At 44.4% G+C, this 16,026-nt stretch overlaps 1 protein-coding gene across 2 annotated transcripts in view; it reads right to left on the bottom strand.

Annotated features, from left to right (window-relative positions):
* The window catches only part of ADCY2 (adenylate cyclase 2), a 430,421-nt gene that overhangs the window by 6,983 nt on the left and 407,412 nt on the right, over positions 1-16,026 (bottom strand). For both annotated transcript variants that reach the window (XM_024247608.2, XM_054555396.2), the window contains 2 exons: positions 3,836-3,950; positions 201-325 (listed from right to left, as the gene is read on the bottom strand). In XM_024247608.2, coding sequence (XP_024103376.2) covers positions 201-325; positions 3,836-3,950 — 240 coding nt within the window. The remainder of the gene's footprint in view (positions 1-200; positions 326-3,835; positions 3,951-16,026) is intronic.

Here is a 16,026-nt window from a genome sequence, read left to right as displayed (position 1 = left end):
TAGAATTTTGTTGTTGTTGTTAACAGTCAATACAGAAACTGACATTTCCCCAAAAATTGTTCTCCAAAAGATTTAAGTAAATTTCAAGGTTTACTTTTTTCCTTTGTTTTAATATATTAGTATCCTTATTATACTTATTTATGGTTCCCAAGAGAACAGACATGGTTGATGAAGGCAGCGCAGACCACACACTGCATTACCTGTATTTTGTCCAGGACTCCAGTGCTGTCCATCCTACTGGCCACATTGACGGTGTTGCCCCAGATATCATATTGCGGCTTCTGAGCTCCAATCACACCAGCTATCACAGGTCCATGGTTAATACCTGTGCCACATCAGAGTTGAGTTAGCAAGATTCATCTTATAGCCATTGTCTTTTTTTTTTTTTTTTTTTTTGAGATAGGGTCTTACTCTGTCACCCAGGCTGGAGTGCAGTGGCGCAATCTTGGCTGACTGCAACCTTCACCTCCCAGGCTCAAGCAATCCTCCCACCTCAGCCTCCCAAGTAGCTGGGGCTACAGGAACACACCACCACACCTGGCTAATTTTTTGCATTTTTGGTAGAGACAGAGTTTTGCCATGTTGCCCAGGCTGGTCTCAAACTCCTGAGCTCAGGAGATTCACCTGTCTTGGCCTCCCAAAGTGCTGGGATTACAGGAGTGAGCCACCACGCCAGGCCAAAGCTTCCCTTTTGCAATGGAAAGTTAGGTCAGGAAACAGCCCCAATACTCTTCCAAGCAGTACCTTTGCAGGTACAAAAGAGGTAAGAAATAAATTCTCCTTTGGTTTTGTGGCATACTCAGGAAAACACACTTCCAGTTTAGGCATCTCAAATAATTTATTCCAGCTCTGGCACAGGTCAGAGCACCCAGGGGTCAGCTGCTGGACACTGGCCTGCGGTTCCAGTCTTGCATCTGTCAGCTCAGCTTTTCTTCTGGCCACTGTTCATCTCTGCTTGGTCAGCAGCTCTAGGGGTGGGGAAGAGCCTGGACTGATTATTGCTGGCAACAGGGCCATCTCTAGTTAGTGTAGGTGTGTGCTCGATTTGTGGTTCCAACTGATTCTACAGTTAGATACGCTGAAAAGGATGCTAGGAGTGAATTCGCCTCATTATTTGTCCCATCACTTTTGTTGGCAATATTATTCTTCCACGTTGCTATCCCCGAACTGCCTCTGGATGTCACAGTGCATGGAGGTCAAGCAGGGAAGCCCCCTCCTGGGAGAGACTGAGGGTCTGGGGAAAGGAAGACTCAAAGGCCAAGTGAAACGTTGAGTTCGGGCTTCCTTAGAAATCTAACAAGGCTGATACATGGGGTTGAGGTATAGACTTTATCAGTTATTGGACAATCAGGGTAAAGTAGGCATTTAATGTCAATAAACACCACTGGAAGGAGGTCCATTCAATAGTTCACATGAATCTGAACAATATCACTGAAATCTAGACCAGGAAAATGGCACTTTGGATGTAGCACATGTGACTGGCAAATAGCTGTTCTGGTCCCATGCTGCAGTGCAGGGCAATATTATTTTGGTCTCCGTAAGTTTGATAATAGAAGAGGTCATTCTCCCATTGTGATAGTTAATACTAAATGTCAAATTAATTGGATTGACAGATGCAAAGTACTGTTCCTAGGTGTGTCTGTGAGGGTGTTGCCAAAGGAGATTAACATTTGAGTGAGTGGATTGGGAAAGGCAGACCCACCCTCAATGTGAGTGGGCACCATCTGATCAGCTGCCAGCATGGCCAGAATAAAAGCAGGCAGAAGAACGTGGAGAGATTAGACTGGCTTAGCATCCCAGCCTACATCTTTCTCCTGTGCTGGATGCTTCCTGCCCTCCAGCATCAGACTCCAAGTTCTTCAGTTTTGGGACTCGGACTGGCTTCCTTGCTCCTCAGCTTGCAGATGGCCTAATGAGGGACCACGCCTTGTGACTGTGTGAGTTAATTCTTCTTAATAAACTTTCCTTTATATATACATCTATCCTATTATTTCTGTCCCTCTAGATAACCCTGACTAATATGCCCATGTAATACATTTTTTTTTTTAAGAGGCATAGTAGCAACATTTGAGGAGCCCATTTTCCAAGCTGTCAAAACAGTGTAGAGTCTCTGGGGTCAAAGGGACATGCCCATGTTTGGTGTGGTCATCTCATCTTTGTGTAAGGTAGAGCCCCCGAGAGGGGTTTACTATGCACAGAACTGAGAAAGTAAAAAGAAAAATATGGCCTTTTGGGAGACTGAGGTGGGCAGATCACTTGAGGTCAGGAGTGAGAGACCAGCCTGGCCAACATGGTGAAATCCTGTCTCTACTAAAAATACAAACATTAGCCAGGTGTGGTGGCACATGCCTGTAATCCCAGCTAGTTGGGAGGCTGAGGCAGGAGAATCATGTGAACCCAGGAGGTGGAGGTTGCAGTGAACTGAGATCGTGACACTGCACTCCAGCCTGGGTGACAGAGCAAGACTCTGCCTCAAAAAAAAAAAAAAAGAAAAATGTGATTAAACACTGACAACTAATAGTACAAGTGGAGAAACACATCTCATTTGTGAAAGAGATGTAACATATTTTAGATTTATATGAAATTCAGGACATACCCATAGCAAAGGAAAAAAATGGCTTTAAATATTCAGATTTCTTTTTAAAGTTGAAATTTGTATGTAAGAGAGCGTTAAAGACCATTCAGATAGAATTTGCTGCCTGAACTGCTCTTATATAAACTGAGTCTCAGAAGAAGCAAAATGTGTTGCCAAGAAAACCATAAAATGGTCAAGGAAGCTCTTAGAAATCTGAATGGTTGCAAGTAACTGCACACATCACAACCCAGCTGTGTGTTGACTTGATGGCTTAAAACACACATTTAAAAAAACAACAATTTGTAAAAGGCAAGTAATGAAACATGCTAAAAAAAAAATCAACTTAAAGTCTGTTAAAAATTTAGAAATCAGGAAGCCTTTGTTTTCAACCAAGTAAACGTTACTTTTTTTTTTTTTTGGTGACAGGGTCTCTTTCTGTTACCCAGGCTGGATTGCAGCAGCACTATTATGGCTTGCTGCAGCCTCAACCTCCTGGGTTCAATCAATCCTCCCACCTCAGCCTCTGAAGTAGCTGGGACTACAGGCATGCACCACCAAGCCCAGCTAATTTATTTTTTGTAGAGATGGGGTCTCATCATGTTGCCCAGGCTGGTCTCAAACTCCTGGAATCAAGTGATCTTCCCACCTCAGCCTCCGAAAGTGCTGGGATTACAGGCATGAGCCACTGCACCAGGCCTAAAGGTTATTTTTTAACAATATTATAAAGAAAGCTGGATTTTTTTTTCTCTAGGATTTGAACACAATCTGAAAAGCTGTCACTGTTTCAGAACCTATGACACATTTGGTGTTCTTACAGCTTGTGGCCCCAGGAAGATGGAACTGTATTGCAACAATTCTAAGATCCACTTTTTTAAAGAAAATATTTTTACATCTCTGAAATATGGATGTATCTTATAGTTAGTGGCAGGTCCCAGTTTCATTGGCAACAGCCCATAAAATAATGCAGCAGCTCTTAGTGGATGTCTCACAGTGAATCAGCAATGCAGGACGGCTCAAGGCTGTGCGTGCCGTGTTTGTAGACAGGACCTTGACTGAGTGCAGGTAGCCTAGGTCCAACCAAAGGGGGGTTTTTTCTAATTTGTTCAAAAGTGTCCTTCCTTCTGTCATCCAGTCTTGCAATGGGATGCATTTGTAATTGTTCTACTCCAACACTGAAAGGATCATCAATATCTCCTATGACTTACTCCTTATTCCACATCTTTGCCACAACTGAAACTGAGACCTCTTTGCAGAACGTACCCACTCGCAATTTGAAGTCGTTGAAGGAGTGCTTGTTGATGGCATCCAGCTTCCCTACCAGGGCAAAAGCAAACTCCACCATGGTGCCAATGTGCATGTACTGCCGCTCGGGCTCCTGAGAACGAACACACACAGGTGGATGGAAGTTAGAGCATCACAGCTGGAAACTGTTCCCCTTTGTCCCAAACCTGAGCTTTAGGCCGAAAGGAACGCTGGCAAATTCTAATGCTACAAGGCACTGCAGACATTCTATAAGAATCAAATCCCATCTCAAGGAAGCACTGTGTGGACAAGGGGAGATGTTAGGTGCTAGAAGACACTGACTTCCGTGTCTCAGGCCCCCTCAGGCCAAACGCATCATGCAGGCTAAGGCTGATTACGGGGAACCTATATTGTATTAGTCCAGAAATCACCAAGGGAAGCTGGCTTTGAGGAGGGGCTGGCACCTTCTTCCCTCTTTTCCCCTCCACAGCCGGCCTTTGCCTTTCTCTGCTGGGCTCTGGCTCTGGTGGCCTGACCGCTAGGGGGTGCCCGCTCCTTGTCCTTGGGCTGCCAGTGGAGATTGCCCAGTGAGAGGTGCCGTGGAAAAAGAGAGCGGGGAGGAGGTTTGGGGCCTCGTTCCTCCTCTTCCCTTCTCACCGCAGGCTTTCCACAGGGGTCAGTCTTCACGGAGGACAAGCGCTACTGCCCCGGGTGGCAGCTACTGTCTCTGCACTGCAGCGCTCTCTAGTTCTGGGAACATCCCCCTCCATTTGCCCTCTTAGGCCTTGAAATGGAGGTTTTTAGGCTGAATTGTGTCCCTCCAAGTTCATATGTTAAAGTCCTAACCCCAGTCTCTCAGGATATGACCATATTTGGAGATAGGGTCTTTAAAGAGGTGATTAAGATAAAATGAGCTTATAAGGGTGGGCCCTAATCCAATATGACTGGTGTCCTTTTAAGAAGAGGCAGTTAGGACCCAGTCACCCACAAAGGGAAGGCCGTGTGAAAACACAAGAAGAAGGAAAGAGCCCCGAAACGGGGAGAACAGAGGCCTCAGGAGAGACCAACCTTGCTGACGACTTGATCTTTGGTTTCCAGTCTCCAGAACAGCGAGGCAATTAACTTCTGTGGTTTAAGTCCCCCGTTTGCAGTACTTAGTTAGGGCAGCCCCAGCAAACTAATATGCAGGGTAACAATTTCCTCATTTACTCGTCCTTGAGGGCTGTGTCATCCCACGAGGACGAGGTAATTACAGAGCTGAAGGAGAGAAGTCCTGAAGATTTCCCAGTGGGAAGAAGTGAACATTTCTATGCAGATTTCCTATTAATTTCTGTTTACCATTCCTGTTACCTGTTTATATTTAACATGAATTTGTAGCACTTACTATATTTATATTTGGAATTTCACCTTTTTAAAAGTTTCTATTTTTTGTTACATTATTAGTATATGCATAGAATTCATTTAATTCCTTTAAACGTCCTGAAGGTTCCTGCTCCCCCAATACTTAATGATTCTGGGCACCAAAGTGGGGTGGAGCACGGTTTCTGTTCCAGCCTGCCTGGTGAGCTGCTGGGCCTTTGGGGTTTCACTGACATGCGGTCCCAGGCCTGCTGGGCATGGCTGCTTGGCCGAATGGACGTCCGTGTTAGCACGGAAGCCAGTGCCTTGTGTCTTTTCAAGTCGGCATCCCTCATTGGTTTGTGAGTTCCACCAGGGTGGAGACCTTGCTCTATTAATCTGTGTCTCCACAGCAGAATAAAGTCCCTGACAAAGAAGAAGAACGCAATAAATGCTTATTGAATGACTATACTTAGGTTGGCAGTGGGATCACCAAGAGGAAATGGCTGCGAGGAACGCAGACATGGACTCATTAAGTTTTGGTGGAAGGTCAAAGGTGACCACTGTGCATTTGAAGAGCATGCACCCAGGAAGGATCATAATGTGCCTACTACAGCATGTGAGGGCTCCAAGGGAAGAAAGGAGAATAGGATAGTAGAGGGTTGAGCTGGCAATATGCCCTCGGCTAGGACATGGGTCGGGGGGAGGGAACCAGCAGGGCACACTGGGAAACAGCCGAGAGACCAGGAGAAACGGAACATGGGGCTGTTGCGGGCCTTAGGCAGTGACTTCTGAGATGAGCATTGGAGCCCAAAGGGAGGTAAATCAGAGATGAAGAAGGGTCTGGGGACAAAGAGGAGCCACCTGCTGACCTTGGGGGAGCATCCTCTACGGAAAGTGAAGAGAAAGCCCATCTCTCAGTGACTCAGAAGGGATGGGTGAGAAGATAGATGGAGACTGTAGACATAAGCACCTATTCAAGGTGACAGCAAGGTAGAGAAAAGCTACTACCAAGGTGGTAGCTAAAGGGGAGAGGAAAATGAAGAGGGGTTATGCATCCGCTCTACACAGTGTTTAATAAGGAGTGTGCACGGGGATTGCAGTAATGCAGGGTTTCCCAACCTTGGCACCATGGACACTTGAACTGGGTTGAACTGGGTTATTCTCTGTTCTGCGGGCTGTCCTGCACATCACAGCATGTTTAACACCATCCCTGGCCTCTGCCTACTGGACGTCAGGGGCATCCTTCACCTCTCATTGTGACAACCAGAAATGTCTCCATTGACAATAACAATACTCCGGGGGGTGGGGGGAGGATTAAAATTGCTCCCAGTTGAGAATCACTGCACTAAACAGTATAAATATGAATGGAGAAGAAGAATTAAATCTCTGTTCAAGAGGGAAAGACATCTTCCTATCCTCAGGTGAATTATATCATTCCAGAAAAAGTCAAAGGAAATAGAACTATTGCAGTAAATTCTCAACTTAGAGTCATGAGAGAAAAACCATATAACTACAAAATTGGAGTTACAAAGTTGACTGTCAGCTAACTTTGGTGGAATTTCAGAAGTCATTTCTTAAGAACAGTTAGTCTTTTCTATCATAGCTCACTAGTATTTTTTTGTCTCACGACTTATGGGGAAAACCTGATTTGGAGGCTTGTGCAGTCAGTTGGAAAACATCGTGCTCCTTAATAGGAGGCACAAGCTGTTAAATCAACAAGCAAAATCTTGTGTAGTAAAAATTACAGCTGTCCAAGTAAGGAGGACATATTTGCCATGGGAGAAATGATTTTGCTTTTTACCAAACCAAGGTGCAGCAAACAAGCTCCGCTCCTTGAGAAATTATTGCCCAATCTGTTTTCACACAGTTGGTTTAAACTGGAGGTTTTAAGTGACGTCAGTAATAAAAGAAGAGATTGAGTTCTGGGAATGAAGTTTAATTCAACATCAGTAACTCATTTGGGCTTAGCAAACCCTAGAAAAAATTATGTTCAGTCTCTAGAAGAACTCATTCATTTCAACAAGTCTTCATAAGTTGGGTCTCGATAAATATCTGATGGCAGTATGAAGCAGTTATTTCTCCTATGATCTGAATAATTTATGTTATATATCCCCAGATATTTAACGGGCTTCCAGCTACACAGAGAGACTACTCACTCAGTTCCCTGAAACACATTTTATAAACTGGTTGTTTTGGAAGTTTCACCAGCAAGGAACATTGCTTAAAGTAGATGCATGTTTACCAAGACGATTTTATAACCCAAGTGTCTGTTTGGTAATAACCGAGGTAATTTTTTAGGCTAAAATAAACATAACCTTCCTCTTCTGTACTCTCTTCTCCCTCTTCCTTCCATAAATATTCACTGAGCATTTGTTATGTGTCTGGCCCTGTGTTCTATGCTGAAAAACTTCTGGTGTTCAAGTTTCCCTGTATCTGATTTGGAAGATAAATGGGGATTGTTATCTAAGGAGCATTCTGTTCTCCTGACGGGCTTCAAGGAGATCTCATCAGACTTCTCCCAGCCGAGCATAAAAAACTGCATACTGTGATAATCAGCTTACCTGGGAGAGGGTTGCCAATGGAATATTGCCTGCATCAGGCAAAAATAGGTTCAGCTCCAGCTTCTGCAATCATTAGCTGTGTGGCCTTGGTAGAGTCATTTAACTTCTCTGGGCCTCAGTTTTCCTCACCTGTTAAATGGGACAATAACGCCCTACCTTTCTTTCTTCTTTTTTTTTTTTTTTTTTGAGATGGAGTCTTGCTCTGTACCCCAGGCTGGAGTGCACTGGCACCATCTTGGCTCACTGCAACCTCCGCCTCCCAGGCTCAAGCCACTCTCCTGCCTTAGCCTCCCGAGTAGCTGGGACTATAGTTGTGTGCCCACCATGCCTGGTTAATTTTTTGTATTTTTAGTACAGACAGGGTTTCACCATGTTGGCCAGGTTGGTCTCGCATTCCTGAGCTCAGGTGATCCACCTGCCTTGGCCTCTCAAAGTGCTGGGATTACAGGCACAAGCCACCGCACCCAGCCAACTCCCTACCTCATTAGGTTTCAGTTAAGATTGAATAAATGGATACAAGCAATGCATTCAGCCTGCATCCCTGGGTCTTGGGTCTTAGTCTCCTTCGTGATAGTGTAGAGATGCATGTCACTCTGCTTGACATGACAGCCATCTAGGAGGAAGATACTAGTATTGTTTTATGGCTAAGTGTGGTACTTTTGCCTCTTACTTACAGCTTTAACAACGACCAAGGTGCCTGACCTTTTAAGTGTCTTTGAGATTCTCTGTATGTATAGTGAAGAGGGACAGTTCATTTTCTTTCAGTTTTGAGTTTCCTGCTAACAGCATAAGAGCAGAAGGAAATTTCTCTCTTCTTCTGACACATCATGACAGCTTTGGGGTTTGCACAAAAATACACAGACTTAGGATTTTTTGCTTTTCATTTCCACAGAGACCTAATCTATTTTCGATTCTTACCAGTGAAGGGAATTGGGGCTATTAGTTTTAATGGACCCCTTGACTACTATGACACTGGCAGGGACGGTCTCTGAATGACTCCTAGCTTCCTCTTTGGTCCATGTGGCAGGATCTCTCTAATCTTCCCAGATTCTCTGTGCCCACCTCACACAGGAATTGCTGTTTGTACTCCCGGTTCACTCCCAGACTGTAAAACTCTGAGAGCAGTCACCAGCATGTACCTGGAACTTGGCTCAGTCAGTAGAGAAAATGTCTGTTGGATGACACAGCAGCCACATAAAGGTCCTAACAGGTGAGCCGGGCGGTCCTAACTCGGAGCAGTCTTCGGGAGTCAGTGGATGTGGACAGCAAATGTTTCCTGTTCATTGCTTTGTCAGCTCAGTTTTGCCAATAGGCTAGGAGGGTAAGGGTAGGAATCTCAGAGGTGGCTCAGATGGAGCCTAGGGTCTGATTTGGGGGATGGAGGGAGCAGAATAATGGAGCAAATTCAGCAAGAGCCAGTGGAGCAGGAGGTCGTGCTTATGAACTACTGATGACCCTCAGCCCACAAACCCAGGCCTGCCATTGGACTTGTTTAGATGTAATAAGTAAATAAAATTATATATTTATTTTAGATAATATTTGGATAAAATAATTGTTTTAAAAAATAAAATAATTGAAAAGAAAGCAAAAACTCAGATTTTTTTTTTCTTTTTTTGAGACGGAGTCTTGCTCTGTTGCCCAGGCTGGAGTGCAGTGGCACAATCTTGACTTACTGCAAGCTCCGCCTCCCGGGTTCACGCCATTCTCCTGCCTCAGCCTCCCGAGTAGCTGGGACTACAGGCGCCTGCCACCACGCCCGGCTCATTTTTGTATTTTTAGCAGAGACGGGGTTTCACCTTGTTACCTAGGATGGTCTCGATCTCCTGACCTCATGATCCACCCACCTCGGCCTCCCAAAGTACTGGGATTACAGGCGTGAGCCACCGCGCCCAGCCCAGATGTTTTTAAGAATGGAAGCAGCACCAGTGTTGACACCTTGCTGGAGAACAGCTCCCCTTTCCTCTTGCTCCCCTGCTCTCCCCTCCGTCTGTTCCAGAAGTGCAAGTTCTTTCCTTCCAGGTTGTTGGGGGAAATGGGTGTCAACCTGTTAGAAATTGTCAGTGATGGCTAGAGGTACTGCATATTACAGCAATACTACAATCAAAGCATGGGTCTGAATGAAAGTTTTCTTCCCTAAACTTTGTTTTTGACTTCAGTTCCTAGAAAAATTTGTTTGAAAAAGATCAAAACTATTTACATACTTGTTAAGATCAGAGTTATCTCTAATCTTTGATTAGGGCAGATTTCCACATCTGAAAAGCCCCTCAGATGTGGAACAGGTGAGGCTCTGGAGTGCAGCAGAAGGAATGAGGCAACAGGGAGTGGTGTGGACTACGGTAGTGGAGAACACTCCCAGTCTAATGAACAGCTGCTTCTATGCTCCAGCTGGCTGTTGTCATCAGAATGAAGATCAGGTAGATAACCCACCAATCAAACAGATAACCCACCTACCAGGTAGATAACTCAGGTAGATAACCCACTCATCAGGTAGATAACCCACCAATCAATCAGGTAGCCCACCACCAGGTAGGTAACTCACCAATCAGGTAGATAACCCAACATTCAAGCAGATAACCAACCAACCAGGTAGATAACCCATCAATCAGGAAGATAACCCACCAAACAGGTAGATAACCCACCAATCAAGCAGAAAACCCATCAACTAGGTAGATAACCCACCCATCAGGCAGATAATCCACCCATCAGGCAGTTAACCCACCCATCAGGTAGATAACTCACCCATCAGGCAGATAACCCACCAACCAGGTAGATAACCCATCAATCAGGTAGATAACCCACCATTCAAGCAAATAATCCACCAATCAGGTAGATAACCCATCAATCAGGAAGATAACCCACCCATCAGGTAGATAACCCACCATTCAAGCAGATAACCCACCAATCAGATAGGTAACCCATCAATCAGGTAGATAACCCATCAATCAGGAAGATAACCCACCAATCAGGTAGATAACCCATCAATTTTCAGGAGTACCTGGATCATTTTCCGGCAAAATATCCTTTAAAAAAAAAAAAGCACAACTCTACAAGTCAAGGAGAACATACCACAGCCACTAGTTTTCTCTAAAGTCCATGGAAAGAAACAAGCAGGGGCTGCAGGTATGAGGCTCAGAAGAGAGTGAGGTCTTGAGGGCAAAATGAAGGGCCATTGAGATGGGCAAACTCTCATTTTCTACCGACCACTAAATCCAAGCCAGGGTGTCTACACCTCAGGGAGTGTGCTCAGGGAATGAATGAAAGCCCATTTCCAGTTTAATATTTCCTTTCCTGACAAATGCCTGTTTCTTTTAAAAACAACAATCGGTTCTTACATGTAATTCAACCGTTTAGCCACATTGTTGACTTAAGCTTAAAATTGGAATGGATCATTTCATTTAAAAACTACAAATGAGGAAAAACAGAGCCAGGCACAAAAGCCCTGCCTCACTAGGTGCTGATATACTTCTATGCACGTGTTTCTCCATGGGTAAGTATGTTGTTACTGCAAACAGAAAATGCCGAGGTAATTACAAATAAAGGCTAAATTTCAAAAGGCTATTACCCAGATAATTTGCCTCTTTTTGGATTTAAGAAAAAGACATTATTCCTTGGGTTACCCCATATATTTTGTAAACTGAATATCTTTTGTTGCCAGACTAAAGATTTGGCTAAACAATAAATAGAAAATATTTTGTTTATAACTAGAGAAGCAAAGGCTTAAGCCCATTTTGGGCACGTTACAAAAGGTAAAAGTGACATTCATTTCTTATAAAAGTAACTAATATTAGCATGAATATTTATCAGGTATGTTATTTTCCCCAAATCAATTGTAATGAACTTTCCTTTCATTGCACTTCAAAATATTTCTAGGATGCCTTTATAAAGAATCTAATTAAATGCTCTAATCATAAATAGCACATACAGTACTGAGAGAATTTCCCTCCATATGACTACATATCATATTTCAATGTCCCAAAACCCTTATCTCTGTTCTATTTGAGGCAGCAATGGTACCAATATGCAAAACACAGTACAAACCACAACTATATTATTATTACTGTTAGCATTTTTATTACTTACTATGCCCGTGGAGTCAATTAAGTATTTTGCATGTTAAATATAGTCTTCTCAACAGCCTCATGTAACGGGCGTGATCACCATTTCATGCATAAGGTAACAGAAGTGCAGAACACTTAGCTATAATAGTAAGTAATAAGCAGTTTCATTTGATATTCATGCTCTTTCAACTCTACCCTGAAAACAGTCATGTGTTAACAACAGTGGCTGGGTTTGAAGTCAGTAAGCCATTCAAAGATAACCAAGAAGACAAGTTTCATTGCTGGGGCAGCTAAGGGTGGAGGAATGGGGCTCCTGGGAAGGGATTTGCTAAAGGGCTAGGAGCAGTGATGAGTGAATAGGATAGACACAAATGTAGGGGTGCAGGGATGCTCAGGAAAGGGTGGGGGCTGGTGGAGGGGCAGGTGAGCCAAGGACAACAGGAGGCAGCACCAGAGGCTGCCGTGCAGAGCTCTGGACAGACAGATACACCCAGGTCTGAGCCCTACTCTATGGCTACTTGTTTTCCCTAGAACATGGAGAAAGTTACTTGACTGCTCCGTGCCTCAGTTTCTCCATCTTTAAAGAGTTTTACTGCTTACCTCCTAGGCTTGTTGTAAGGGCTCAGGAGCCATTCAGTAAAGGTTCAAGGTCAGGGAAAGAAATTAGAGGGTTTGCATTGGAAGTGGCAGGTTTGTAAAACAGTGAAGGAAGCTAAACACTGTCTGGGAGGTGGAGTGGGCACAGGTGCAATCACTCCTTGAACAAACACGGGTGATCACTTAAAGGTCCTGCTGGGGACTTTGAAGGCCACTGCATAACACATGGCACCTGCTATAGTCTGGATGGTGGCTAAGAAACATATACACACTTCCAGGAAAGTTGAAAATGAGCAAACAGTGAAGAAAGGAAATAAGATCTGGACCCAGACAGCCAGGTGAGGAAAAGCTCCCCAGGTCGGGGCACAGGAAAGTCTTCTATGAAAGTTGGAGCCTTGGCATTCTGATGAGTGAGATTCTGAAAGGCTCCTTGACCAGGCAGGGAATCTTCTGTGAGCATCAGAATCACCTGGGTAAACTAGTGGAAATGGGGGTCCCCAGCCCACCCCAGAAACACAGCAGGCTTGGGGCTGTCTGTGAAAACCACTGTAACAACCACCACAGTTGGTGCTGCTACAGGTCATGGGTGCACCTTACCTGGAAAGGATGTGGATAGAACCCAGGTTGGTCTGCACAAAAGCACATGCATGTTTGAGGGCTGGTGTAGAGACTGTAGGGAGAAGTAGGGGATGGGTCAGGGCAGGGAGCTGGGGCAGAGGGTTGGGGCCCTGTTTCCAAAGTGGGGAGGACAAGAAGAAAATGGCAGTAGTGTTAGAAAGCAGGGTGTCTACAGGAAGCTGGAAGTGATCCAAGTCTGTCCCAAAGGTCAAGACAGTAGATAGAGGTTTTGGTGGAGAGAGAATGTGCAGAAGGGATGGATAAAGTCTTAGGAGAGGTCTCTGATGGAGAAGAGGGGTTGAGGAAAGAATATTACAATGTCCCAAAGAGAGGGACCGCAGGCTGGGGCCAGACAATGGAAGGGCTCAAAAGCCAAGGGAGGATTACTGAGCAAAGGCAACGGCCACCCACAGACAGGGCGTCACCCAGGACGAATGCTCAGAGAATGTGATTGGACTGGAGTTTTGGAATCTGGAAGTGTTTTTTTGGTCATCGAGAGTAGAATTCCTGATGGCACTCGTGAGGCAGGATTGTGGAGGCGTAGAGAGAAAGTAGAAGGTGAAATATAAAGGCAGTGGATACAAACTCTTAGTCTATAAAGTGTGGCTACAGAAAGGAAGATAAAAGACCTGGATACTTTTCTTGAAGATCCAGGAGACTGGGTCTGATGGAGGCAGAGTTAGGGTCAGAAAGAACAGGCAGACATGCACCCTGGGCTGTAGAGTAATGGGCTGTAGAGTGAAACTGAATGTGGAACAGGTCTTCACGTGGTAGTGCCTCAAAAGATCTCCCACTCCAAGGCCCTGCCAAAGGATTGGTAGTTGGCTGTCTTAAGAGCAAAGGGCTGGTAGTGGATGTGATCGGGTGAAGTGCTCCTGACGGCCCTCACTAGATGAGCTGGAGAAGCCTCCAAGTCATAGCTGGATGAGGATGAGGTAAGTGAGGCACTCACCCAGGAGTGAAACTTCAGAAGGAGAAAAAAGCTCAGCAATCATGAGAAATAATATCCTAGTGCAATATTTTTAAAAATCAAAATCAATGCAGAAAAATTCAAGATGAACTAAAATAATGAAATTTTAAATAAAGACACTGCTGTGGATAGGATTGTGTCCTCCCTAAAATTTATATGTTGAAGTGCTGATCTCCCAGGTGACTGTACTGAAGACAGGGCTTTGTTAGGGGGTAATTATGGTCAACTAAGTTGATAAGAATGAAGCTCCGATCCAACAGAACTGGTGCCCTCTTTAAAGTGGAAGATAAGTCAGCTCTCTCTCTGTCTCTGTCTCTCTCTCCCCTCCATGGGAGGCCTAAGAGAAGTGAGAAGGCTGCTGTTTGCAAGACAGAAGAGGAGCCCTCAGCAGACACCTAATCAGCCAGCACCTCAGTCTTGAATTTCCCAGCCTTCAGAACTGTGAGAAATAAATTTCTGTCATTTAAGCCACCCAGCCTGTGGTATTCTGCCTGGCAGGCCAAGCAGACTAAGACAGATAGGTCCTGACAGTGTTGTGCTGAGCATCTTAGAGCCTGAGGCAATAAGAAAAATGCCTGTGTCTATACATATTTTAATGTTATTTTTTTTAATGGCCAATGTTTTCCAGAACATTAAAGGCACTGGAGAAGCATATATTTGTTTCCATGAAAGCCAGGAAAGTAAAATTGTAATTAGTTCTGGTTTGGGTTATAAATAGAATATTTAAAGTTAAAAGAATGTTGTATATTTTAATATCTCGATTTTACATTTTTTTTCAATTTTTAACACTTTAATGTTCTGGAAAAAACCCTAACCATTAAAAATCTACAACACCATGCAGAGGGTACAGCAGTTTTCCTTTGGCCACAGACTCCATGATGGCTTGAGAGGGTGTTGCTCAGAATTCAAAGGCAGGGTTCTTCTGGGGTTTCTTTTATGGCTTGTTTCTTTTATTTTCTTTATTACTGAAGTAATGCATACTCGTTAAAAAATAATAATCTGAAGGCAACCACCTGAAGAGGAGAACCAATGGAATACATATCACTCCAATTAACTGGAAGAATGCTAGGGTTCCATCTTGAGTCAGACGTCTATCCACGTTCTACTCTTTGCCCATGAATGCATGAATGTTAAGCAGGAAACTAGGACCCTCTCCTGATATTCCTGGAAGAGGGAGCTCTGTTATGGTGCCTGCTGCCTCTCTCCCCGCTCTCACTCTTCCCATGGGAGGTGGTTATGGGAGAGGGGCTCATACATGGTACTCAGCCCTTCTTCTCTTCGAGAACCTGCCTGTCCACAGAAAGTGTGTTCTGCTAAGTGCAGTTTCTCTGTGGGTCTGCCCAGCAGAGGGCAGGCTCCACAGCAAAGGCCACTGTCCTGAGGGGAAAGGAGGTCTTTTTTACAAGCCCCTACTAATATTCCCACAAGTCACACAAGCATGTCTACGTACATGCTGTCTCTCTCTCTCTCTCTTTCTCACACACACACACACACACACACGAGAAAATCTCGAAAACCTTAGTTGATTGAAGATATTCAATTTTGCCCAAATGACATTTTCAATGAAATTTCCATCTGGCCAACTTGTTTTTTGACCACATTATTTTATTTTAATTCATTTTTTAGATGGGGTGTCACTCTGTCACATAGGCTGAAGTGCAGTGGTGCGATCTCAGTTCACTGCAACCTCCACCTCCCAGGCTCAACCATCCTCCCATCTCAGCCTCTCGAGTAACAGGGACCACAAGTGCATGCTACCACACCTGCCTATTTTTTTTTTGTATTTTTGGTAAACACGGGGTTTCACTATGTTGCCCAGGTTGGTCTCGAACTCCTGAGCTCAAGAGATCCACCCGCCTCGGCCTCCCAAAGTGCTGGGATTACAGATGTGAGCCACCGCACACGGCCTTGACTATATTCTTTTAAATAAAAAGACCTGGATCCATCCTTACTGAGTCTCCTTCAAATAACTAGCTTTCATCTTCTACTTCATTGAGTATTTATCTGTATTAACAAGCAGCTACTGATTGGTTTTTCTTCTCCTGTTGGCCAGCAGAAGGAGTT

Source organism: Pongo abelii, chromosome 4 (assembly GCF_028885655.2).
Source record: "Pongo abelii isolate AG06213 chromosome 4, NHGRI_mPonAbe1-v2.0_pri, whole genome shotgun sequence".
Taxonomy (NCBI): domain Eukaryota; kingdom Metazoa; phylum Chordata; class Mammalia; order Primates; family Hominidae; genus Pongo; species Pongo abelii.
The sequence above is the reverse complement of the archived record's forward strand: the minus strand, read 5'-3'. Positions and strand labels throughout refer to the sequence as shown.